Source organism: Neolamprologus multifasciatus, chromosome 3 (assembly GCF_963576455.1).
Source record: "Neolamprologus multifasciatus chromosome 3, fNeoMul1.2, whole genome shotgun sequence".
NCBI lineage: Eukaryota > Metazoa > Chordata > Actinopteri > Cichliformes > Cichlidae > Neolamprologus > Neolamprologus multifasciatus.
This window is the reverse complement of record NC_140441.1, coordinates 15,089,474-15,117,139: the sequence shown is the minus strand read 5'-3', so window position 1 is coordinate 15,117,139 and position 27,666 is coordinate 15,089,474. Positions and strand designations below refer to the sequence as shown.

General features: G+C 39.4%; 3 protein-coding genes across 5 annotated transcripts in view; 2 read left to right on the top strand and 1 right to left on the bottom strand.

The window, feature by feature from the left end:
- LOC146521770 (uncharacterized) overlaps positions 1-27,666 on the bottom strand; it is a 77,034-nt gene that overhangs the window by 12,848 nt on the left and 36,520 nt on the right. Inside the window, exons 1-4 of one of the 3 annotated variants that reach the window (XM_085154771.1) lie at positions 3,299-3,387; positions 573-2,496; positions 324-487; positions 13-245 (exon numbers count right to left, since the gene is read on the bottom strand). In XM_085154771.1, coding sequence (XP_085010897.1) covers positions 13-245; positions 324-487; positions 573-2,484 — 2,309 coding nt within the window. In that variant the 5' untranslated portion in view covers positions 2,485-2,496; positions 3,299-3,387. Of the gene's footprint in view, positions 1-12; positions 246-323; positions 488-572; positions 2,717-3,298; positions 3,388-27,666 lie in introns of those variants that run through there. The other 2 variants (XM_085154769.1, XM_085154768.1) reach the window with 2 other exon arrangements.
- Positions 11,968-13,369, top strand: LOC146521774 (H-2 class II histocompatibility antigen, A-Q alpha chain-like). Its single transcript, XM_085153847.1, has 4 exons — positions 11,968-12,199; positions 12,332-12,574; positions 12,703-12,984; positions 13,073-13,369. Exons 1-4 carry the CDS (start codon positions 12,145-12,147, stop codon positions 13,201-13,203), a joined length of 711 nt encoding a protein of 236 aa, XP_085009973.1. The 5' UTR covers positions 11,968-12,144; the 3' UTR covers positions 13,204-13,369.
- On the top strand, positions 14,593-21,167 carry LOC146521773 (class II histocompatibility antigen, B-L beta chain-like). Its single transcript, XM_085153846.1, has 5 exons — positions 14,593-14,686; positions 14,783-15,049; positions 18,834-19,127; positions 19,218-19,331; positions 19,948-21,167. Exons 1-5 carry the CDS (start codon positions 14,635-14,637, stop codon positions 19,995-19,997), a joined length of 777 nt encoding a protein of 258 aa, XP_085009972.1. The 5' UTR covers positions 14,593-14,634; the 3' UTR covers positions 19,998-21,167.

Sequence of the window (27,666 nt, the reverse complement as noted above, 5' to 3'; positions counted from 1 at the left end):
TGACGTCCTTACTCTTTTGGAGTCCAGAAGAAGGGATGGTTTAAGCATTCTTCTACTTTGGGTCTGTCCCTTGGCTCTTTGTTGATCATCCACTCGATGAGATCTTTTGCCACCTCATCTTGAATGTGATCCAAACTGTACTTCCCTTTGTAAATGTTTGACTCACATTTAAAGGATTTAAAGTCCAAGTCACCAAATGGATGGTGGCCTCCAGAAAGGATATAATAGATCAGCATCCCGGCCACCTTAACATTAACACATCAGTTTAGGTATTTTTTAACAAGGCATCCTTTAGTTAATCAAGTTTATATAGCAGACTTTACCTGGATGTCTGTGCTTGACTTGTATGATATGACAGATTCTTCTGCTAAAGTCTCTCGGGCCATCCAGCATTTGGTTCCTGCACTGCGTGTACGTAAAGTTGTTTGGCCTTTGAGTAAGCGTCTGCTTATGCCAAAATCAGCTAATCTTGCTCTCCCAGTAACATCTGCAGGAGGAATGATATGAAATAAAATCATATCTGGTAATCATAAATTAAAATGTTTTTGTCTTGAATTTCAAACATGTCTTACCAATCAAAACATTCTGGGGTTTGAGATCTCGGTGGAGAATTTTAGGATTTTGACAGTGAAGCACCTTTAGACTTTCAAGAACTTGTTTGACAAGTTTCTTTAATATCAGTGGGTCATGGTCATTCTTGATATATTCTTCCAGGGTGTATTCACAAAGTTGCAGACAAAGATATCCAAAGTTCTCATCCTCTGCAGCATCAACATATCGTACGATATAAGGATGATCGAGTTCTGGATGTCGTAGAATTACTTCTTCGTTCTTCAGCTCGTCATAGTTGCTCTTAGACATTCTCTTAATGGCAACTTCTGTGCCGTCCTCTCTCAGCCCCAAGAAGACTTCAGTACCATCGCTTCCCTTCGCTATTCTGAATTCTGCATCATTCACATAAATAATGCTTCTGATTCTGGATATTTTACTGTCATCTGAGCCAGCAAACATCTCCAGTTTGTCCTTCCACCTCTTGCTGACTGGATCCCAGTTTAGTTTTTCTGATTTTTCATTGGTGCTGTATTCAAAAGGCTTTACATTTGAAGTTGATTCTACAACAGGAACTTTTGTTGTTGGATCAGTTGCTGCAGTGGAAACTTCAGCATTTGGGTCTTCTTGCTTTTGTGTCTTTTCCTTCTTTTTCTTCTTCCTTTTCTTTTTCTTCTTGGATACAGACGATGCTGCATTTCCCTCACATTCTGAGTTTGGTTTGCTCAGATATTCTTTCAGACTTCTCAGCACCTCTTTCAGCTTTTCATTCATTTTCATGTCAGCTGATGTCAGTATGTCCTCAGGCACTGAAATTACACCCACTGATGTAAAAATCTTAGCTGATTGTTCGATTAAGCGTAGGTTTGCCAATATACCGTATGTATAGACCCTGATGTTAGTCGGGAGCTTCTCATTTGCAAAAGGGGCAACTGTACTGCATAACTGCTCGAAAAAGTCTAAGTCCCAGTCCTGTGTGCCTTTTGTTTTCTGTGTTATCACATACAGTGTTTGTAGCACTGATTCACAAACACCACTGTCTTTTGAGTCAAGCTGTTTCAGTAGTTGTGGAACTATAGCTACTGCATGCTCATTTGATATGTCATCCATTGTACAGAAAACTGCATTTAAACTTTGAACTGCCAGCTTTACATGTGTCTTAGGGATGTTTGGAAAACGACTGGCTGCACCTGCAATATAAGTATTCACATTTCCAGTTTCCTTTAGCCATTTAATACACGCCTGGCAGTATTTATCTGCACCTGGCCCTGTAACAGTAAAGAGAAGTTCAATCATGGTTAAATGGTCCTGAGGATCTTCCAACAGCATCTGACTGTTAAAATTTCTGAACACTTCTTCGGGTGTTTTTTCAGGAATAGCAATTCTAGCATCCAAAAAATATCTGATTTTGGAGCAGAATTCATTTCCTTTGGATGAAATATTATGAATCATCTCAGATAATCTTTTGTTGTGAACAGGATGCTCAGGATGAGTTATAGGTAAGAGTGTTACCGGTGCACCAGCAGAGAGGAGCATGTTTACGACATCTTCTCTGTCATTGGTGGCAGCAGTAAGCAGTGGTGTGAAAACATGGCATCCATTTGGATCAGCTTTTGCTTCTAGAAGTTTTTCCACAAAAAAAAGTGGAGCTTTGGAAAGTGAGACATAATGTAAAGGTGACCAGCCACACTGAGAAGGTATATTTGGGTCTGCACCTTGTTTTAAAAGATAAGAACATATATCTGTGTTGTGTTTTACAACAGCAGCAATCAACGGCGTTATGCATTGCTTCCACTCTCTAGAAGGGTAAAGTCCATTAATGTCATTGCCCCTGAGTAACTTCTTGAGCTTTTTGCGGTTATTGTTAAATATACACTGTACTACAGGATGTGTGTCTGTTGGTTGGGGGAATGTCACTTGAAACTGAAAATTCATTTCGTTGCTTGCCTGTGGAAGAGAGAAAGTTTTAATATTAGCAAAGTGATACTGAATTTGGTCCTGCTTTAAAGTTACGAAAAGCATCTCGGTTTGTTTTATTTTAACAGCAGTTTGTGAAATGGTGTCAAAAACCTAAACAAAAGTCTGTGAAAACATATCAACTTGGAATAGACAGCAACAGATTTGGACACAAATAATAAACGCAATATTATCCATCCATCTTCTTCCGCTTATATGGTGCTGGGTCATGAGGGCAGCAGACTATGTAATGTTATATTACAATATAAAGTAGTGCATTTGTATTTGGAGAAAATTTACACGGGTTCTTAATCGCAAAATTCCTAAGATACTGAAGTATATTCTTAACAACGATATCTTAGACAAGGGTTGCCATACCACTTAAACTTTGAACTTCCTTGTTGAACAAAGTGAACAAACATAACCCAACCCAAACATTGCAAATGGGATCAAATTACAACCCAACACTCCCCGTTAGCTCAGTGCTTTTCTTAAGCAAGCAGAGATTATTTTACAATACTTTTGTATATATATATATATACATATATATATATACATACATACATATATGTAAGAAGCCCTTGTTATTGGCGCCGGTACAGTCGACCTGACTGAGCATGTTACCCACATGCTGTAAGGCTATAGAAGAGCCCGGAAACAAATCCACCCCAATGTCTTTTACTGCCTGTCTGCCCCCTGCTCTCTCTCCCAGTTTTTTCAGTCTTTTCTCAATAAGGCTAAAAAAAACAACAACTTAAACAACAATCAGAGGATTGTAAGGAAATGAACTTACAGCGTCGACGTAAAGTACAGCTGTTACATTTAGGTCAAGGTCTCAGGTATCTTCTGGCTCCTCCCATTTATACAACACATACAGCAAAATTGTTATATAGGGAGTGGGAGGGGTTGAGTTTATGTCAAGATACAAGATGTTATTGTACTGCTGCTGCCAACCTAGCCTGCAGGTTAATGATTTATTCCTTACAGCGGTATTATCAAATATAAAGATTTTGCTGGCAGCAAACATCCTGCTACAGTTGGTAACATGTTTTTCAAAGAGTAAACCTCCAATGTTCTGTAATGGTCCCTTGGCCTTGTACTCAGGGTTTTGAGTTTTGGGGATGATGAGGGGGTTTCTAGTTTGTGTTTTTTATAATCTTGTGTTTTGGTCCTTTATTCTTTATTGTTACTTAGCCTTGTGGTTACAGAGTTTTATTTAGTTTCTTGGTGCTTATTATGATCCTGTATTCTGTGCCTTTTGTTCTCTGCTTGCTTTAGTTGTTAGATTTGTCTCTTCCTTTTATATTTCCATTCTGTTCCTTTTCTCTTGTTTCTCTTGTTTCTCTTGTCTGTTTCAGTTTTAGTTTGTGTGTCTTAATCCAGGTTTCAGTCTTAGTTATTTCCTGTGTTATTCTGAAAGTCTTGTGTCTCGTGTGCTTTGTGTTCAATTCTACTTTCCCGGTTTCTTTATTTTAGTTTCAACTGTCTTCTCACCTGTTGGCTGTTTGTGTGTCTTATATATTGTCTCAATCTTCCCTTGCCTTTGTTGTGTTATCTCGCTCAGCTGTGTTCCTTTTTTGTGTGTTATCTGAGAAGAGTTATTTTGGGGGTTGTTGCTCCTAAACCTGCTTTTATTTCTTTAGAAACTTAGCAATAAAGCTGTTTTTGAGTTTTCCACTTTCCTGAACTTTTGGTCCAATTCTTGCCCTCATATAGCTCACACTGACATAATCTTTGTTTAATAAATATTTTTTATATTCTGTTCTGTTTTGTTTTTAAAAGAGCAAAAACAAAAAACAAAAAACCCAACAACAACACAGATTCATTGTATATGTCACAATACAGACAGTAAAAGACTATTCTATTTTGTTCTATTTATTCACATTCTATTGTAGTTTCCCTTAAAAAAGTGCTTCATGTTTTTTCTGAGTTTTAATCGATACTGTATCATAAACCCATTGACAGCTCCAATGATTAACACATGATAAAACACAATTTACGATCATATTTTCATACATTTATTGGTAATTAACTGATTAATCTTAGCGTAGGCCTATATCATTAGAGTTACATTCAAGTGTAAACCAAAATCTTACAAAAAAATGTTTGATAAGATTCACACTGAAGCATTTTTCTACAGTCATTTGTTAGTACCCACTGCGATCAGTGACATTGGGGTGACATCTTTTATATTTAATTTTTGAACTAGTTTTGGTTCACTGTGTCTCCACCCTCTGGGCATGTTTTCTCTACATATACAGTCAGGGGCGATTTTAGCCCATTTTTGGGGGTGCTTCAGCACCCCGAAAATGAATCAAAGCACCCCCAAAGATTTCTTACTTTTTTTTGACAATATTTGCTGTTTGTGTGACACACTACTAAAAATATAAAAAGCATACAGTACTGTACTTGTTTGAGACGTAACATTTTAACAACAAAAGTATAGATAACCCCCCCTCCCAAAATGGTTTGTTCCAGCTCTCCCCTTCTCTGGCTCTAGTGCCGTTGCTGCCAGAGCGATGGTGGCTGAGATGCAGCAGAGCGGAGGTGTGAGTGCCTGGCTTAAAACAGGACATGTTAGCTGCATTTAACCTTCAGTTACTCTTAATATAGTTAGGTAGGAGTCAGACCATGTTTCTTTTTAGCTGAAAAACATTACACCAGGTAACCTGCAGTGTTGAAAGCGTGTTTTGCGACAATGTTTGCTACCCTACAATCCGTCCTGCTCTGTAGTAAATTCAGCGACATTTGACCGTCCTGTTGCTCCCATTGAAATGTATACAGCCTATTTAAAATCGAAAACTTTAAATTGTCGGCAGCCTACTGCTGTTACCACCGTCCTGTTTGAAATGGATACTAACTAGCTAACTGACTGAATGCCCATTAACCTTATAACTCCTGTTGTGTGTGTGTGTGTGTGTGTGTGTGTGTACAGAGAGACAGCCAGGTTCATAATGGATATGAGGAAGTTTTTTCAAAAAAAGGAGCCACATTCAGGTAAAAGTGTAAAATCAAATAATCCATCAATCAAGAATAATGTTGGATCAGTGTTTCAGTATTTATATATTTTATGTGGTTTGGTTATTTGCCTTTTAGTTGAAAGTACACTGAGAGAGGACTTTTTGTTAGTGATCTTAATAGAATTTTTTTCATATTAATGTAATTTTTCATCTAATTGAATACAATCTATTTGTGTATGATTGTCAGTCCAAAGAGGGAGAGAGGAAAGAGGGGAAAATGAGGAGAAAGTACAAGGTCAGGAAGAACCAGGTAAGAAAACAGACAGGGAACAGTGACAGGCACAACAGAAACTGTTAAACTGGCAAAGAAAAAAAAAAACACAACTTATTTTACTCACACAATCTGGAAGTTGTGTCCTCCCTATATTAAAGCTGCTATACAGAATCTGCAAAACAAACTGGGTTGAAACATTTTTGACCCTCTTTAACAACATTCCAACATAACATTATAATTGATCGGGGAGATTAAAATTTTTATGTGGTTCAGCCACAACTCTACTAAAACCTCAGCCAGTAATAGGTAGGCCAACTTTTGGACCGTCCAGTTGTCTGTATAACTGCCACAGTACGTGCACCACATTTGCACACTATCAGAAAGAGCCAAACAGCCCTGGTGGAGTGAGGAGCTGTAAAGAGAAGCAGATGCTCTGTTTATATTCTAAAAATGTTTTAAGCTTGTTTCAAAGATTCTGTACAGCAGCTTTAAATGTTTTCCAAAAGCACACGTTCAGTGTTTCTCAAACCTTTTACAGTGTGTACCACCTGATAAAATGTCAAGCTCTCCTAAGTACCACTATGAAAGCATGAAAGTCATAAATCTTACAACACAAAATTAGTATTATTAAATTAGTAAAATTAGTATCTGCAATAAAGATTTTTTCATACATTGTATACATTCTACCACAGGCAAAGTTGCCTCAATTTTTATAGTTTTTATTAATATTTTGTAATAATTTATTTGTAATAATTTATTTTGTTCTGGGAGTGTATTTTTTATGTATCTGTATTATATTATACATACACATTAAAAGTGAATCTCTGTCCAAAAAATGCACTCAGTTTACTTTTTACTCACTATGAGTATCATTCATTATTCTCGCCCAGTAATTAAGGTTAGGATTTTTTCTATTCCAATCCATTCTTCTTTGGCAGCATTTAAATAACCTTAATCAGATTTGATGGTTTTGTTACAGACTTTTCAAAAAGTGTTTTGCTTTTCTTTCACAAATGTGGGGATTAAATTGTGTTAAAATGTACAAAACAGTGATGTCATGTTTTGTGACGAGGACCCAGGCACAGAGAGACTTGATGAATTTAAGAATCTTATGATTTAATAAAGAAATTTGCAGACTTGCACAGAGAGGGTAAAATTATGATGACTGATAACGGAGACGAAGACAACAGACGATGAGGACAGGGAGGAACAGGGGTTTAAATGCACCAAAGTGACAGTCAGAGAGAACTCGGGACAACATTTAAGGATGCAGGGACTGACAGAGACAGGTTTATCTTGCTTGGCTGGGCAGCTTTCTGGGTGCTCAGCACCCCAAAGCTCTGATCCTAGAATCGCCCCTGTATACAGTTATGTGTGAAGGAATGCAGAGTGATCAGCAGAGATGTCCAAGATGGCACGGGCTCTTGAAATAAAACAAAAGTGAGCAGCTGAACGGTGGCTTGGAGCAGAAATGTCCCCAGCTCCTCACAGTCACTCCACAAAATATGCGCATCAACAAAGACTGTCGAGCAGATGGTCATTCATACATACACACCTACACAAACTCCTTGTACTTTCTGTCGCAACTTCTATCAATCCAGCTGATCACAAACCCATTCACTTCCCTTTTAAACCTATTAAACATATTGTATTACTTTTAAAATGACTCCCAAACCTTTTCTAAGTACTAAAATCATTATTTTACATTTTAACATGGAATTCAACATTTTTAATTTCATGTAATTATAATAGCATTCATAGATGGCCTTACCCAAAACTCCTTAGAACAGGTGTACAGAGTGTAATTTAATAGTTTAAACACAGTTTTTAGTACAATAAGTGAAACACCAAATGAGGCTGAACTGGCTATAGTTCTCCAACATAGATATCTGGGAAGGAGTTGCTAACATGTGTGAACACAGGGATCCTTTTACACATGAAGACTTTAAAACACAGCTAAGGCTGTCAGTGTTTCTAAGTTATTAGTTGTGCTTCCATGAATCTTTCAGTGTGGCAGCCTGAGAAGAATTTAAAATTCTGAAAAAATTAACAAACTCAGATTAAAAAATAAAATGAACTACTTCTTCTTCTTTCAACTGCTTCCATTAGCATAAAAAGAGCAAAAGGGTGCAGAACAAGTGGTGGTTGCTGGACTTCAGCATCTAGCCAGGAATACAAAAGAGGAGTGAGAGGAGCATAAAGAGGACAATCTTTTTAAGTAGCAGGTTGTTTCAGATGCAACGTTTCCATCAACTCAACAAACATCAGCAAACACAATCTTTGTGTGAAGGGTGCTGCTAGTGAACGGTCCAGCTGCTGTTTTTCACTCAGAGATGGAGAAAGATAAGAAAGACAGGAGAGCAGAGGAAGGACAGAGGTTAGATTTAAAGGTAAGGACTGCTGAGTGGGATTTGATAAACTGGAAATTTAAAGATGAAATGTAAGTCCTCACGTTTTAAAATCACATATTGGATCTGTACATGTGACCAATGTTCCCTCTAAGCTGCGCATGTGCGCAATTGCGCACTGCTGGCATGGTCTCTGGGCACAGAAAATCTGCGTTGTGCACAAAAAAAATTTTAACCTGAATTAAAATTAAAACTTTAACAATTCTGTTTTGCAGTGTTAGTCAGTAAGTGAGTGTAAGTAAGTAAGTAAGTGGCTGCTCCAGTATGGGATTAGAACGATGCCACCTTATCCCATAGCCCAGCCAATAATGCGATTCACATTCGTATATGCAGCCAATCAATGTCGTTGACGAGCTATGACAGCGTCCTTATGTGCCGACATCGGTGTTTTAGCTGGCAAAGCGGCGTGGCTGATGTGGAGTGAAGCCACGTTAATAGCAACGTGTACAACCATTGGAGATGTGAGCAGGACAGACGGTGTTCAATTGACGGGAAAAGTGTGGACTTTATACCAGTTTTTAAATTGTGTTGATAGGCCATGTAAAACCAGAGTTGTGATAAAAAGAAATGCAATGTTTGATTTTCTTCCTGAATACTATCGTTGTTTATATTTACTGCGGGAAGAAACGGTAAAAACGGCGTTTTATAAGAAAAAAAGCTCGAAAGCACTCTCCACCTGTGAGCAAAAACAACCCCGCCCCCTCTTCCCCCCTGCCCCTTTCCTATTCGTCCAAAAAAGTACCATGTCGACCAATCAAAAAATGATATGGCAACTTGGCATCTAGTTGTTAAGAAACGGGGGGAAGTTTTAGGAGTGACGGCGGTGTTTTGAGATGTGAGAGATTTGAGATGTTTAGCGCAAATCTTGTGTAGTTAGTGTGTAGTGTAGTTTTGTTGTGTGTGTCAGAACAGTGAGGCGACTGCTGGATGTTACAGATGTTACAGGAGTGATACATCTCCTTTTGTCAGGCCTGCAGGTATCAGGCTGTTGTTCTCCTTTATCTCATAGTGGACAGAAATTATTTTTTGGAGTGGCACAAATAATTTGTGTGGCATCAAATTTGATGCAGAACAGCTGATTGTTCTGTAAATAGTTTGAAATGTTTCTTTAAAAATGCCTTGGCTGCATTTAAAAAAATAGCTGCAAAAAACGTTGTTGTTTACTTTTTTGAAGAAGTAACCCAACATTGGTCATTATATACTGTATTTTGCAGACAGACAGTTACAGGACTCTCTCCCAGACCACAGACTCAGCTTTATAAAAAGAAAAAAAGAAAGAAAGTTGTGTTTTCGAAATTGGAGTTCAGGTTATTTTTACTTCCAATAGTCTTAACATGTCAATGACTAGATTTGTTTTACATTTTCATTGTAAGTGGGCTAAAGTAGTTAATTAAAGGTAGTCTAACATAAATGTAACTGCTGTAATTTGATTATTTTAATAAACCATGTAACTTGGATAGATTCGATGCTGGCATCACCACAGTGCACACGTCTGATGTCGCTCACAGTGGTCCAAGGGACCGCTCAGGGAGTTTGTGTGTTCGCTCAGACACATGAAAAATTAGAGGGAACATTGGTCAGAGGGATTATTTGCTCAAACAGCAACCAGTGCAAACTTGTTTTGCTGGACTCTAAGAAGGAGAAAGGTACAGCCTGATATGTCAAGTTTTTTAAAAAAACATCATGATTTTGGGCAACACAGTTCTTATTTAATCACATGCTGTTTGATTTATTTGAATAAGAAAACAAAGGAGGATACTGTGGGTGTTGAAGAGGAGAAGGCCCCGCTGAAAAAGTAAGATAAGGATTTGTAAATGTGTATTTTTGCTCAATATGTTAAGGTTCAGGTGAATAAACATGTTTTTCTTAGTTTGCTGTTGGTTTTTTGCCGGTGGGGGAGAATGTCATGTAACAACCTCTTTGGCTTCCAGAATTTTGTGTTGATTTAAAATCCACTTTGGTGGTGTACTGTGGCCAAAATTACAAAAATGTTGTTTTCATTTAAATACGTGTGGAGCCTGACTGTATGTTGTGAAACAGAAAAAAGGACTTGGAGGTTAGCAGAACTTGTTGGCTCTTGATTTTAAAATGCTATGCCAGCTGGCAGCATTTAACAAAATACAGTAATTAGGATTGCGGGTTCAAATCTTCCTGGGGTGTTGGCTCTCCCTGTGCCCAGTGGCTTTTCCTCCTCACCTAGAATTTATTATAAGAACAACGAGCAGGCAGATCATTGATTCTGCTTCACCTGCAAAAGCTACAAAGCTCTTCTTGTCCCCCGCTTGTAAAGACTATGAATTGCAGCTTATTAAGGATGAGTAAACTCAAATTTAGCCATCAACACTTACCATCTGTTATATCTACTAAGCTCATGTACCCCCATTATTTTAAATTAAACAATTACCTCAGTTTGTATGACACATTATGTTTGATCCTTTATTGCACAGAGATATGCATTGTAGGACAGTTTTAGAAGGTATAAAATTTTAGTGCCAACTCTTCTAGAGAACAACAGAGCTATGAATTCTGGTGTTAGGGAATGTCCAAAAAGGTGCAGAAGAAGAAACGTGAGTCGGACATGAGGTCTAAAGTCTCCAACTGCTGACCAATCATGTTAACATTCTGGTTTTACCACACGCAATAAAAGTACTTACTGCCCGAGTGTAGCAGCATTTTGTCTCTGAGCCAGAGAGACGAAGATGGCCCATGTAAAACAAATTTGAAATTCTAACCGTGATAAATTGTGAAAACTGATCATTTGACCATTCCCATATGGAAAAGATATATATAAATCTTATAAAGTTTGTATCTGTCTTGTGTGAAACTTGTATGAAAAGCATACAAGAGTGAAAACAGATATAACATCCCTTGAAAAATTATATAAATGAAACTGAACCTTCACAGACATAAATGAAACTTGTATGTTTTGAATACTTCCTAAAACAATATATGAAAGTAATGAGAAAGTGGCCACTTTCATGAGTAAATCATATAAGCCTTATATGATTCACTATATGAAGTAGGCCATATCTTATGCAAGTCTTTTATAAGTTTTTACTATTTCGTTTCCATATGGGTTTTTGGCTTCTCTCTCATTAAAAAACCCAACTGTAACATTTGGGTTTATCTAGGCATAAACCCCGCTGGAACACGAGACACTGCACGACAAAACAAGGCAAGACAGAACTCTTTTGTATTTGTGGCTCGCAAGGGAAGTCTGTCCTTAGTCAACTCCAACTGATTCCTTTGCTACAGGCCTTTTTATTGTCAGCATGCAATCATTCATGAATATGCAATTTCAAATGCACATGACAGTCTTAAGCAGGCATATCTGAACAACACCAGTGTCTGTATTCTGTGTGTGTGTGGGTGTGTAGGTGCATGTGTGTATGTCTATACTATACATAGACATTCGACCTTTCAATGAACTTAAACTGTGTGTATGAGGTATGCAGAAAAGCAAAAGTAAGCGTCTTGCTAAACTATAAAAACAGGAACTTGCAATAGGTCATATCTCAAATGCACATTTGAAGGTGGGAAGTCTTGCACCTCTAAGAAACAGAACAATCTAGTTCCTAAAGCTATAATGGAAATTATAACGTCGAGGCTGCTTCCTCTCATCTCATGGTACACAAGTGCACACAGAATCTAATCAGACCTAATAAGAATGTGATTTTTATCAGCATACAAATGATTAAATATTTCTAAGCATAAATGATTATATGTTCCTAAGCACAAATGACAATTGTAAAAAATTCAATTCTAAATGTAACCACAGTGAATGGATTTATCTGGATTTGTTTTTTTGCTCCATAAACTGTATTTATCTTAGTTTGAGTTGTTCAGCAAATTCTACTTGACTTCTCCCCTCCTCCTGTTCTGCCCAGCAACATTTATATGATTTGTTTAACAATGAGGAAGTTGTCCTGTATCACCGTCAACTTTGATACTAAAGACGAGAGACACAAGGCAGAACACCACGTAGTACAGACTGAACATGTTCCTTAAAATTATATTTATTTTGTCTACAGCAGCCTGCGTCGAGGCTGAAGGTAGGTATCATTATTTCCCCATTACTGGTTCATCTATAACTTTCATCGTGTAAGATTTATTTATGATTTATTTGTTTGTAATTTAGAGTATTTTAACACTGTGTTTTTAACTGTGTTGTCACTTGATCCTAGGAAGTCATACACTTTGTCACATCTATGGATGTTTTGACTCTAGTGATACTCAAATCTGTGCAGCATTTGATGGTGATGAAATATACTATGCAGACTTTAAAAAAGATCTTCTGATTTGGGAGAGCAAAATTCCCACAAGGTTTCGTTCACCCGACGCTTACAAATATGCAGTATTATATCGAAGCATGTGCAAAAATGACATCTACAGATGGAAGCCAGACAAGTCTGTAATAAAGAAAAAAGGTCAGTGAAACTCAAACTGTTATGTTTCCTGTTCAGTTTTCACTGTTTATGCTGCAAGTTTTTTTAGATCTTTTTTTTTTAAAACCAGAAAGTTGAATTTACGCAAATCATGTGTTCATTTAATTTAGAGCCACCAGAATTCATCATCTACCCCAGAGATGAAGTGATAACAGGGGAAGATAATACCCTCATCTGCTTCATCAACCGCTTTTTTCCTCCTTTGATCAACATTAAGTGGACCAAGAATGATGTAGAAGTAACAATGGAAGACCCTTTCATCAAAACGTTGTCCAATCCTGATGGGACCGCTTATGTTTTGTCCTACCTCAACTTTGTGCCAGAGAAAGGAGACATCTACAGTTGCACTGTGGAACATGAAGCAATGGATGAGCCTCAGACCAAGTTTTGGGGTGAGAACAAAGAAGCTTCAGATATTTTAGCGCATATGATACGATTTAATGTTTAGAATTCATCATTTCTTTCTGCTGTTCTCTGCAGAGGTTGAAACAGATGAGATCAGCAAAGGTCCAGCTGTCTTCTGTGGATTTGGCCTGAGTCTTGGATTGCTTGGAGTTTTCATAGGAACCTGCTTTTTTTTTAAAGCAGTGCACTCTGGTCCCACTGCTTGAGATGTATACTACATATTGTATAGAGCTGCATAATCCTGCGTTTGTTTCCAGCAGGCATAACTTTCATCTGTGGTTACTAACAAACCTGAACTGTCTCGTATTTGCATCACCTGTGTAATGGCATTAACGGCTCATATGCTGTTAAAAATAAAACCATCGTTCTTTGGCTGATTTGTCAGTGTTTCTATAATAAAACTTTCGCTTTCATACTGTGCAATAAAGCTGAACGGTGATATCAGCACTTTTCCCACAGACATTTTCAGACGTGACGCACTGCTGCACATTTTTGGTTCGTAGCATTAGTGCAGAGCTTGAAGTCTGCATTACTGGTATTCTAGTATTGAAATATGTCTTATTAATAATCCATCACTCTAAAATCATATTAGGTGCATTATGTCAAGCGGAATGAAACTTGAAAAAAAACTATGCTGTTTTTCTTTCAACTGAAATAAAGTAAAAACCAGACTAGAAAAAAAGAATGTATCCATAAACGTATTAAACACATTGTTGCTGAGACGTCTACCTGATCGTAAGTCATTACACTTCATAAGTATTATTACTTACTCCACTATTATTAACAAGGATGTGAAAACTAAGTTAAAAAAAACATGTAAATAAATCGATACAAGTGAATACATTCTGGAAAATTACTAGAAATGAAAAATAGTTTGTAAGAAGTTTGTAGTTAGTTGCAGAGATTATTTGGGTGCCTTATTTTCGCAACAGAATATGAGGTTTTGTGATACAGTTCACTTTACTGAAAAGAAAACTTCAGTAATGTTTTTCACAAGAGCTGTAAGAAAAGTGAAAGCATATCGTTTTCTGTAGGCTGAATTCTGTAATCTATTTTAACCTCTAAACATTCATTTGCTGCTAGAGTCAGGTTAATATTGGTCTCTTTATATGAATTTTTCATCTATTTAGCATCTATTTAGAAAATCTAACAGAACAACGATGAGGTGAAATTTTAGCCAAAGGTCCAGCAGAAGAACAAAAGCCAGAAAACGTTAGGCTGTAACATGAAGTAAAACTTGGTGAGGAAATTAACCAACTTGTCAAATCTTTATGATTTATGCAGATTTGATCTACAGTTTAAAACATTCTTCTTTATAGTCTCAACACAAAATGCTCCCACGTCTCTCTACTGTTTCTGATTGTCAAACAACAGTTTGATTGTCCACATAAGTCACTTTACTTAGTATTAGTGCACAAACAAGTGCTAGCTGAACAAAGGAGCAAAGTTGTAATCATAATCAGTTATTGTCATAAATGTAATGGATAGAGGGAGTTTCCACTAAATGTTTTGCTGTTATATCAGCCTATCGGCTTTCATTTCCTTGTTTTGGTAAAACAAGGAAATGAAAGCAGCATAACATATAAATGCTGCAGATTAAGTCTTCTTCCTGAATCATCGTACAACATACGCGAAACATGTACACTCGTAAGTTTATCCTGTGTGTGGCTTTCTCTCTTTTAAGTCCAGGTGAGCTGCAAAAATCTTCTCTTTGAACAAATCAGTGAAATATTAAAGTCTAATTATTATTTTTAACATCAGAACATTTCTTTCTTTTTATTTCAGTTCTCACAGATGAAGACTTTTACCAAGTAAGAGCATGCTGTACATTCAAAGGGTCACACTTTGAAGAAACCGAGTACATATTAACTAGTTTTTTTAATAAGAACTTGATGATGGAGTACAACAGCACAAGAGGCAACTGGACGGGATTCACAGCATATTCAATTGAAGCAGCAAAATGGTGGAACAGTGATCCCCTTGATGCACTAAGTAGAAAGATTGAAAGGAAACTGTTGTGTACGGACATGTTAGATGCCATCCAATCCGTAGGTAAGAGATTTGATTCTTAATAATGTTTTAAATCAAATGTTAAATAGGGTTTTGATGCTGTGAACTTTTTACATCAAATATTTTTATGATCATTTTTGATGACATAAGATTATTATATTTGTTTTACTGTAAATAACAATAGTGCTTTATGAGTTTTGCTTAGTTGCATGACATTACAGTTGATTTCCAAGTAAATGGTAAATGGCCTGCATTTGTATAGTGCAGGGGTCTGCAACCTTTAACACCCAAAGAGCCACTCGGACCCAGTTTCCACGCAAAAGAAAACACTGGGAGCCGCAAATACTTCTTGAAATTTTAAATGAAGATAACACTGTATATATTGTTTTTTTTTTTACCTTTATGCTTTTTGTGAACAACTAAAATAAGTAAGTAAGTAAAGTTTATTTATTAAGCGCTTTCAACAGACAGGCAGTCACAAAGCGCTGTACACAAATATTAAAATAAACAATACAATCAATAGACATTATACACAATGTAAAAGATCAAATGTAAATAATGTAAAGAATATAAAATACGTAGATCAACAAAAGGCTTGTTTGAACAGAAAAGTTTTTAACTGCTTTTTAAAAGAATCCACAGAGCAACTGTGTTGCTTATGAAATCCATGAAGTGCTACAGAGAAAATTACATTTTATTCATGTAATTAACACATTTTGAAAAGAAATATAACAAAAGGAAAGACACCCAGCTGAACTAAAATGATCCATGTAGCAAACAAAAACTGTTGTGCCGCCACCCTTACATCGCCTTTGGGTTTTTGGAGCCTTGACCTGACTTTTAAAAAATAATTGGGAAAAAAGCACTATGCTGCTAACAAAAAAAAAGATATTTGCAAAATTCTGCCTAAATATGTATTTTACCTGGTTAATGTGTGTGGCGGGGCGTGGTCTGCAGCGCCGCTGCAGGGGAGGCGGACGCACCTGACTGGCACCCGCAATCACGCCTCATTGCCTTAAAGTCTGTGCTCTCTATGCTGTTGTGCTGGTGTGTGTCGGGCTGTGAGCTGAAAAGCTACAGACGGCTGTATGCGTCAGCAACCGTGTGTGAAAAGCGGTCGATAAAGAGATGCTGAAAAGCATGTTCATGCAAACATCGTCGGGTCTGCCGTGATATGTTTACAATGGGACTTCTGCTCCTGAACCTTTGCGCACAGCGCCTGCAAATCGGACTGTAAGCTGTCATCTGTGTGAGGCGTGTTTGTTTGTAACATAGTTCACGGTGGAGAACAGCTGCTGACATAATGTGGATCCGAAGATCCACAATTGGCCTACTTGGGGTCGAAAGTCTCGATAAATGCACGGCGTTTCGGCGAGCATACCGACTTCCGCGAGTGTGACGCTTATTTTGAGCGATGAAAAAAAATAACCACCGGGAGCCGCAAAATAAAGACTAAAGAGCCGCAGGTTGCCGACCCCTGGTATAGTGCTTTACTCAGTCCCTAAGGACCCCAAAGCGCTTTACACTACATTCAGTCATTCACCCATTCACACACACATTCACACACTGGCAATGGCAAGCTACGTTGTAGCCACAGCTGCCCTGGGGCGCACTGATAGAGGCGAGGCTGCCGGACACTGGCGCCACCGGGCCCTCTGACCACCACCAGTAGGCAAACATGGGGTTAGTATCTTGCCCAAGGATATTTGGCATGCAGCTAGTGATGTTCGATTCGTGAACGAATCGTTCAATACTCGAGAATCACTTTACTGACTCGTGAATCATGATTCACAAGCCCAACTGACTCACTGACTCATCCCTGCTTCTGTTAGCAAAGTAATTCGCTTAGAAGAAATATATCTAGCTTATAATTAAAATTGTGGGGGGGGGGGGGGGGGGCTTTTTAACAAAAGCATTTCTGCTCTGAACTGGAAGAAAAAACCCTGAGTAGAAGCTCACATCAAGAAAATAGCTCCTCGGTTCACAGTAGCATCGCTCTGCTAACAGGCTAACAGCACATTTGAGCTACTCACCCCCTCCCTTCCTGTGCTGAATCGTAAGCGTAAGCAAATCACTCAGGACTCGCTCACCCCCTCCCTCCTGTGCTGAATCGTAAGCGAATCACTCAGGACTCGCTCACTCCTTCCCTGAGCGAGAGCGAACGAAGAATCACTCACTCGCTCACCCCCTCCCTCCTGTGCTAAATCATAGAGCGAGCGAACAATCACTCGCTCACTCACCCCCTCCCTCCTGTGCTGAATCATAGAGCGAGCTGTCACTACCCGATCCGTACCGGAAACCCGATCGGTACCCCGCATGCGCGAAAGGTGTCTACTTCCGGTCGTAGCGTTTTACGATAGTTATGGGTCAGAGTATCTGTTAAGATGTTAAGAATAATGAGTAAATCTTAAAATGTTTGCAATAATGAAGCATTTCAGTACAATGTAGACAAAAACGAAAAATAAAAAGATAGTTACGGATCGGGACTCCCCGATCCTTACTGCGCATGTGCAAAGTCGGACCGTACAAATCGGGTCTACCCGATCCGTACCGCGCATGTGCAATGTTTTCTTCTTCTTCTGTTCGTTTAATGGCAGTTTACTCCCCAGTGTACGAGGATACTGCCACCTGCTGACCGAGCGAATGAACCCTATTATGAACTGAATTGGCGTCATTACAAACGTGTGTTAAATTTGATTTAGTGATAGTCGAGTGTGTTTATGCTTGTCTGTGTGGAGAGGATTGACTGGAATAGTGATGATGATGTTGGCTATCACTGTCAATTGTCAGTAAACACTTAATCTGGCTGCTGAATCTTCACGCGACACAACATGCTAAGTCAATATTATTAAGTCTGTAATTAGGCGCTATTCTTCTTATTTTACAACGCTGTTGTTCAATCGGGGAACGCTCTCTGTTGAGGAGAAAAGCATGAATTTGTTTGTATACGGATTATCCATTGTTTAAATGTCCCGGGCAGTCGAAAAGGAGGCAGAGCTGTTGAGAAATGCTAGGAGCTAACTGGGCGCTAACCGTATCATTCAAATATATTGAATGTCGCAATGTTGGCAAAGAGAGGAAGTGACGTAAGATTTGCGCATGCGGGGTACCAATCGGGTTTCCGGTACGGATCGGGTAGTGACACAAGCGAACGAATCACTCGCTCACCCCCTCCCTCCTGGCTCACAACTTCTTCTTCTTCTTGGTTGGCAACCAATGTTAAGGTGCATTACCGCCCCCTGGCTAACAGCTCAGTGGACATTTAGATGAGAAAATATATATTTAACACATTTAAGGAAAATACTAATAAAATAAAAATAAACAAAATAAATGTTTATTAAGCAATTTTGATAGGAAACTGCTTAATTTTAGAAATGTTTTTGCTCTTTTTTGCTCTATAAAATAGTTGGGTTTTTTTTAGAATCATTCATCTTAGCAGTGGGATTTACATGAAAAGAGAAACAAATTAAGTTTGAGTGAAAATGTAAATTTTTTGCACTCTCTGGTCAACTGACTCAGTGAATCAAATGACTCAAAAAACTCGATTCACTTTGGTGAGTGACTCATTAAAACTCGATTCAGTAAAAAGAATCAAATTTACCATCACTACATGCAGCCAGGAGGCAGCCTGGGATTGACCCACCGACCTTCTGATTAGTGGCCTACCTGCTCTGCCACCTGAGCTACAGCCACCCCAAGTATGCCATAAATGACAACATAGCTACGATACATTACATTACATACATTTGAGGAATACATCTGTGAACAGAGAAGGTGCATTAATGTATTTTTCTTAATCAGAAGCATGAAACTTATTTTTTCACAGATAATCTGACAACTATACCCACCGTCAAACTAAAATCCTTGAAAAGGCCTAATGGTGAGCACGCATCTACGCTTGTGTGCAGTGCCTACAACTTTTATCCAAAACAAATCAGAATGATGTGGATGAGGAACGGCAAGGAGGTGACCACAGATGTCAGTTACTCTGACGTGATGCCTAATGGTGACTGGTGCTACCAGACTCATTCTTACCTGACGTACATCCCAACTTCAGCAGAAAAAATTACCTGCATGGTCGAACACCTTGGTCTCTCCGAGCCGATGTTTGTGGTCTGGGGTAAGTTTGCTGCTGTGATGCCAATTAAAGTCAGAGAGATAAAACTGAAGCTGCATAATTACGAGTTTCACTTTTATCTCACTGTTTCAGACCCCTCCCTCCCAGTGGAACAACGAACTCAGATAGTTGTTGGACTGTGTGGGCTCGTGATTGGATTTGTTATTGCAATATCTGGAATCATCTACTACATCACTGTGTGTCAAAGTAAGGAGTTTGTTAGAAGTGTACATAATATAACATATTCTGATCTAAGACTGAAAGCCTCGGTGTGCCCAGCACTCAGTAACTTTCTTGACTTTGTCTCTTTTCTGTTTTCAAGAGAATCCTAAAAAAAAACAAACTATTCCTATTCTTACTACAGCACATATCATTATTAAGTAGATCTGTTGCCTCATCATCATCATCATCATTTTTTTCTATGCTGCTATTGCTGTGTTCATAAATTGGGCCTTTTCTGTGGTTGCAACAACATTAAGTTTTGCTTGCATACACTGTAAAAAAAATTCCTAATATAAAAGTATTTTACTGTGTATTTTACAGTTTTGTTCTGTTCTTCTAGAATATCATTAAATTTACATAAATAGACTGTGATTTCCCATGTAAATCCCATGTAAAATTAGGGCAACAAACTGTATTGTCATTACTGAAAATAACCGTATTTTTATGAGAAAGTTATTTTCTATTTTTTATGGTATTATTTTGGCGCCCCAGCTGCTGGAATATTACTGTTTTTTCAGGATTTATTTTAATTTTTTTTACAGTGTTGTAAATCTGACCAATAGAGTTGTTAAAATGATAAATATGTTCTTGTTTTTAACAGGACAAGTGTTCATTCCTGTGGAATCCCCTCCTGAAGCTGGAGCAACTTAACAGCCTGAGCAAACACTATTAATACGGGCACGCTCCATCCAAGGTGCCCCAAATATCACAGCTCTCTGAATAATGATGTCTGTTGTGGGTGCTTGGGGCTTTGCATCTTTTACCCTACAGGACAAGAGGATACATTTGTAATGTAGTTAATATTCTTATACAGTATAGTAATATATTTTATAGAAAAATTATTACACTGTATCTACTGGCATTAACCCTCATTAAGCAGTAAACCCTGTGAGTTAACCAGTGGTGAAAGTGGAAAAGTAGAAAAACACTGTGGTTTGCAGTGTTTTGTGTTGTTTCACTTTAAATTTGTAAAAGGAAAAAGCTGAAAATTTAAATAGTTAAAAGTTGAAATGTGAATAGTTGATTTTTGTATTATATGATTTATTTATTACATTTTATGTGGATTTGAATAAATAAAAGTATATTCACGGTGGCCCCTAGAGACAAAGCACATACAAACTTCAAATCACGTAAAAACTCCAAAACACGTACAAACTCAAAACACGTACAAAAGACAGCAGAAGTGCTCCAGGATGTTAGGTGCAGTGTTGAGCTTTTGTTACCTAGTGGCTACACAAGCCAGCAAGTAAATGGTAAATGGACTGGTTCTTATATAGCGCTTTTCTACTCTTCTGAGCACTCAAAGCGCTTTACACATGAATGGGTGCATTCACCCATTCACACCCATTCGCACAAGCACATTTCTCTAGGTGCTTTTCTAGATAACATTCACACACATTCATACTCCGATGGATGCATCGGAGAGCAATTTGGGGTTAGTATCTTGCCCAAGGATATTTGGCATGCAGACTAGGGGAAGCCAGGAATCGAACCACCAACCTTCTGATCAGTAGATGACCTGCTCTACCACCTGAGCTACAGCCACCCCAAGTACCAACGACCGGATTTGGTGTGTGGTAGTAACAGGTAAATGAACATTGTTTTTAAATTATTTGAATATATATGAGTGCCTGTGTATAAATACACAAACAATACACATATGCTTTCATGCTTCCAATTGTGTAATTTAAGTGATCTAGTAGCTCTGCTTTGGAAGTTCAGTTCATGCTAGAAATGTGTTTTGGAGTTTGTACATGTTTTGCCTCTAGGGGCCACTGCATATATTTATATATAAACATATATAAATAAAACCATTTTTTTTACGTCAGTAATTCCTTTTGTGCATAATTTTATATTATTGTTAATAATAAATTAATTATTACAACAAAACAACCTGAAGAGCTGGTTCGGAGCCTAAAGAGCCGGATCTCTAAAAAGAGCCGGAAATCCCATCACTACGGATCACTCTATAGACAGACAGAGAGATACTTTATTAATCCCACAACGGAAATGAATGTGTTACAGCAGGAGGATCAAAAGAATTAAAATTTTATATAAATACAACAATGATTGAAACAAAAAATCCCCAAAGAAAATAAAAATTAGGTTAAGTTAAAGGAAACATAAAAGCACGACTGTGAGCAATTTCAGAACAAACAAGAAGCACTCAGAGTGCAAACCTCTGCCATGGCCTTCAATCTGTATCAGTATTTACTTTTAAGGGAATAGTGTCACCTAAGTGGTGAACAGTAAGAGGATAAACAAGTTTTAGTAAAAACAAAGGTAGCATTGTGTAAAACAGGAACTGATCTGTTTAAAAGATGTTTATCAGCACTAAGAAATAAACCAGGTTGAAAACCCACAGGCGCTCATTTAAGCACACCTGTTCTTTGATGGAATGTTATTGCTTTCTGCCAATCACTCTGTGGCCAAGTACCTGTGAGGATTAGAGAAATATTTTGCTGCTATTGTTAATGATCATCATCATTGCCATTGCATTAATCATACAGTTTACAGTATTGATATTGTATTCAGATGTTTAAACATATTGGTACCCAATTAGCCTTTATTACAGGTGCAGTTATAACCACGTTAAACTGTTGAGTTAAATCAATGATCTTAAATGCTTTTGAATGCTTGTTATAATCTTAAATGTGTAACTCTGAGTACACTCTGTGCCAAAGTAGACAGGAAGTGCAGGCTTTTGCAGAGCGTGCTTGTGAAAGTTACTTTGAGGAGCTGTGGGGAGGATGCTATTTGAATAACCAGGTTATTCATTGTTATCTTTTAGTCATTTATATATTTTGATTAAGCTTTTACTAGAGGTTTTTCATTTAAAACATTTATTCAACATATTACAGATATAGTTTCAGTTAGGTTATTATGCATAGGAGAATTGGCCTCTCTTCTCATAAGACAAAGTTTGTGTGAGGTCGAGACACACACACACACACACACACAGTAGATAGACTCATTTATAGGTGAGAGGTTAGTCATGTTTGCTTGCAACTGCGAAATTGTCTCTGCAAAAAGAGGAACAGTTTCTTGCAGGGTGTGGGTCTGGTGTTCCAGACGAGAAGTGAAAGTCAGAAGGTTGACAGGAAGCATCTGCCGTGGAGACGGAGACAATGTTCTTTTAAACTCTGTTAAAAGTCATTGTGGTTTTGAAACCTATGTTTGAACTGTATCTGAGTGACGTTGAAGGGACGTCATTAAATTTAAGCCCTGATAGTATATAAAGCATCTGCTTATGCTCTGTAAGTGGGGGATCGGCGCTGTCTGCATACAGCGGCGGTCTTCCCACGCGTGCATTAAAATCATCGTTTGACTTCACCTGGCCGGATCAGTGTTGTTATTATGGAAGTTGATTACCTCCTCTACCCCTCCTCAATATTTGAACCCAACATACCTTATAAAGGCACTTAATTTCAGCCTTCAGCCAGTTCGGACTTTACAGCGGGTTTCGACTCCGTGGACGCTCTGGTGCCTGGGATCCTTTGTTTACTCGCGCGACGTCGAGGGAAAACAAAGAGGGGGAAACGCGCCGGAGTTTTGTGCCGAACGCGACAGAGAAACAGCAAGCCACCTCTCCCCAGCATCCTGCTTGCGAATCTCCAGTCTCTGGACAACAAACTTGACGAGCTGCGTGCACGGATTAAACACCAACAAGACATCAGGAACTGCTGCGTTCTGGCCTTCACAGAGACATGGCTGGAGCCCAGCGTCCCCGACTGCGCCATCACGCCGGATGGATTCACTGTTTACCGGGGAGACCGAACGAAGGACTCAGGCAAGAAAAGGGGAGGAGGGGTGTGCTTTATGGTTAACTCCTTGTGGGCTAGAGATGTGTGTATCTTAAAAACTTACTGCTCTCAGAGCCTCGAACTACTGACCATTAAAGTCAGGCCTTTTTACCTCCCGAGGGAGTTCAGCTCAGTTCTCCTCTCAGCTGTTTACATTCCTCCACATGCTGATAAAACTACGGCTATGGACGAACTGTATGACATCATTACTGGACTTGAGAACAATAATCCAGAAGCTGCCTTTATTGTGCTGGGAGACTTCAACAGAGCCAACATGAAGAAGGTTCTCCCCAAATACTATCAGCACATCTCCTTCCCCACAAGAGGTGATCAAACATTGGACCACTGTTACACTCCATTCAAAGAGTGCTACAAACCCCTCCCCCGCCCAGCTTTTGGTAAGGCAGACCATTGTTCCATACTGCTGCTGCCTGCATACAGACAAAGACTGAAACAGGAAAAACCAGCTTCCAGGGTTATTTACAAATGGGACAGTGAGGCTGAGGAGGTCCTGCAGGACTGCTTTGAGACAACTGACTGGCAGATATTTGTGGATGCAGCTGATGGCAACATCAATGAACTCACAGACTCTGTCATTGGATATATTGGAAAGTGCATGGATGATATCATCACAAAAACCACTGTCCGCATATATCCAAATCAGAAACCCTGGGTAAATAAAGACGTTCGCGCCAAGCTAAAAGTGCGGACCTCTGCCTTTAACTCCGGGGATGCTGATGCTTATAAAGCAGCCAGGTATGACCTCCGAAAGTCCATAAAAAAGGCCAGAAAGGACTACAGGGACAAAATGGAGTCCAGCTACCACAGCTTTGACACCAGGCGACTGTGGAATGGACTGTGCTGCATCACTAACTACAAGAAGGTCAACACAGTCAGTGTTCAGCCCACTGCATCTCTCGCAGACGAGCTCAACGACTTCTATGCTCGTTTTGATGCAGACAACAGAGAGCAGATCCTCTACCCTCAGGAGGACAGTGAGGCTGCAACTTTAACTCTGAGAACAGAAGCTGTGAGATGGACCTTTAAAAAGGTAAATCCTCACAAAGCTCCAGGACCAGACGGCATCCCAGGCCGGCTACTCAGAGTGTGTGCAGACGAGCTGGCAGAGGTGTTCACCAACATCTTCAACCTCTCCCTGAGGCAGTCAGTGGTCCCCACGGCCCTCAAAGCATCCACCATCATTCCCGTTCCCAAAAAATCAGTGGTCTCCTGCCTGAATGACTACCATCCTGTTGCACTGACATCCGTCATCATGAAGTGCCTGGAGCGGCTGGTCAAAGGTCACATCTGCTCCTCCCTCCCTGACACACTGGACCCTCTTCAGTTTGCCTATCGGACAAACAGAGCCACAGAGGATGCCATCGCCCTGGCAACGCACACCACCCTCACTCACCTGGAAAAAGGGAATACATATGCAAGGATGCTCTTCATCGACTACAGCTCTGCATTTAACACCATCATCCCCTCGAAACTTGCCACGAAGCTCGTCGACCTTGGGCTGGGAACACCAATCTGCAGATGGATTCTAAACTTCCTCACAAACAGGCCCCAGGTGGTGAGAGTTGGTAAGCATACCTCCTCACCACTCATCCTAAACACAGGTACGCCACAGGGTTGTGTGCTTAGCCCCCTCCTATATTCCCTGTTCACACACGACTGTGTTGCTAAACACGAGTCCAACACCATCATCAAGTTTGCTGATGACACAACCATCATAGGCCTCATCACAGGCAATGATGAGACGGCCTATAGAGAGGAGGTGATGGCGCTGTACGAGTGGTGCCTGGAAAATAACCTGACTCTCAACATCAGCAAAACTAGAGAGATGATAGTGGACTACCGGAAACGACCAGTCAGAGAACACCAGCCCATCCACATCAACGGTGTCAAGGTCGAAAGGGTCAGCAGCTTCAAGTTCCTTGGAGTCAACATCACCGAGGACTTCTCCTAGACCCTTCACACAGACACTGCTATCAGGAAAGCTCGCCAGCGGCTTTACTTCCTGAGGAGGCTGAGGAAGTTTAGCATGAACGCCAACATCACCTCAAATTTTTACAGGTGTGCAATTGAGAGCTTGCTGACGAGCTGCATCACAGTTTGGTACGGAAGCTGCTCTGCCAGCAGCCGTAAAGCACTACAGAGGGTGGTGAAGGCAGCAGAGCACATCACTGGCACGAGGCTTCCTGCCATTCAGGACATTTACCTCCAGCGATGCCTCCATAAAGCACACAGCATCATCAAGGACCACAGCCACCCAGCACATCAGCTGTTCTCCTTGTTACCATCTGGCAGACGTTACAGGAGTCTGTCTGCTCGGACTACAAGACTTAAAAACAGTTTTTACCACCAAGCCGTACGACACCTCAACCACAACACTTAAACACACACAACACAGCACTCAGAAGCTACCCTGTAGCTTCACAAGTACTCTGTTTAATCTGCACTGGTCACTTCACTTTATTGTCATTGATATTTATATTTAAAGTGCAATACTGTAATTTTCTGCTGCTCATTCCTGTGCAATATCCCATCTGCCCTCCCGTCATATTTCTTTTCAAGATTTTCTTATTTAATCACTAGTGTACATATATTTATATTTATAGATACATATATATTTAGTCATCTTTTCTCTTTTACCATGTCTCTCTAATATTTAGCTCCTTACTATTTTTATATTTTTATATTTTATTTTATTATATTTTATTATATTTTCTGTACTGTATCATGCTGCTGAGTGACTGCTGCTCGTCAAACACATTTCATTGCAATGTTGACCCTGTGCTAACTTGATTATGACAATGACAATAAAACTTGAACTTAATGTAACTGCTGGTTCTGTTAACGACTCAATCATAGAATGATTACGATATCAAACTAAAACAAATGCCTGAATCCTAAATTGTGGATATCCTATTGTGGTGATCTAAAATGTAACACTAAATGTGATTAAAACACGAATAATCTGGACTCCTGGGCTGAACGACCGTGAGGATCACCAGCCTGAGGAAAACACCAAATACGCATGACTCTGTGACAAAGACAATTCATTCTTGAATGAAGACGTTGATAAGACACATTTAAAATGCAGCCAATTGTGTTTATTATTACATTTTTGGGGAAATAGAAGGGTTGGGGGCCGGGGGGGGGGGAATGTCAAAGAAAGGGATAGAAAGAAGGAAAGAGATAGAGGAGAGAAAACCCCAACAATCCCCTCTGAGCAAGCACTAGGTGCGACAGTGGATAGGAAAAACTCCCTTTAAAGGAAGAAACCTATGACAGAACCAGGCTCTAGAGGGGGCAGTCAACTGTCGGGACTGGTTGGGGGGTGAGGGTGAAAAGAGAGGGAGAGGGGGAAGGGGGATGGGACATGTGTTAGGAGTTCAAGGGAGCTAGGGGAGGGAGAGGTGTCAAGGTGTCAGGAGAGAGGGAGAGGGCAGGAGAGGGGAGGTCAAAATTACAATGGAACAGAGGTGGAGGAAGACGAGGTGACATCAGCAGTGGAAAAAGTAGAAAGAGAAGAAAAAGCAGGAGTGTCCTTCCTCCAGAAGAAGCGGAAGCGTTTCTTCTTCTTTTCCAGGAGCTTTTCCACGAGAACCTTTTTCTCTAGGATCAGGGTTCTCAGCTGATCGATTGTTTCGGTATTCTCCTTCTCAAGTCTCCTGCATGTTTTCTCCACTTCTTCTAATTCGGCTTGTTTGTCTTTGAGCCTTTCTTTCAACTCTTTAGATGTTTCCTCCTGCATTACCTTTGCCTCCTGCATCTCTGTATAACGCTCTTGTAATTTGTTGTGAGTGTCTTCTAACTGCTGACTTTTCCTCTCGGTTTCTTGAAGTTTGCACTGCAGGTCTTCATTTGTTTTCTTGAGTTGCTGCTTTAGCAGCTGCACCTCAGTGTTTTTGCACTTCAAGGTGTTTGAAAGTTCCTCGAGTTCGGTGGTTTTTGTCAGCATGTCATTGAGCTGACTCTGCATTGCTGAGCACTGTTTTTGCAGTTTCTCCTTCTCTCCTTCCATCTCAGTTGCTTTGTTGTTCATTTTCTTGTAAAGTTCTTGCAGCTTTTGGTTTTCTCTCTCAAAGTCCAGGAGTAAACGTTTGTCTTCTTTCTGCTTTATGTCCTGTTGTTCTTTCTCTTGAAGCAGCTCTTGATATTTCTGCTTGTGCACTGCAGTTTTATCAAGTTTTACTTCCAGGACTCTGCATTTTCCCTCCATGCTTTGGAGTTGGCACTGCATGTCTCTCTGGTTTATTTCCAGTTGTTCTTTTTCTTGAAGAATCTGGTCATTTCTTTGCAGTGCTTTATCAAGCTTTGTTTTCAGCTCGCTTTCAAGCTTGTTTTCTTTCTGTTTGATCGGTTGTTGCTTTCTCTCTTGAAGCAATGCTTTGTATTTTATCCCCAAGTTTTGGAGTTCTATTTCCTGTCGTTTGTTCTCTTGGAGGATTTCTGTATTTTTTTGCAGAGCTTCATCAAGCTTTAATTGCAGCTCTCGATCCTTTTTG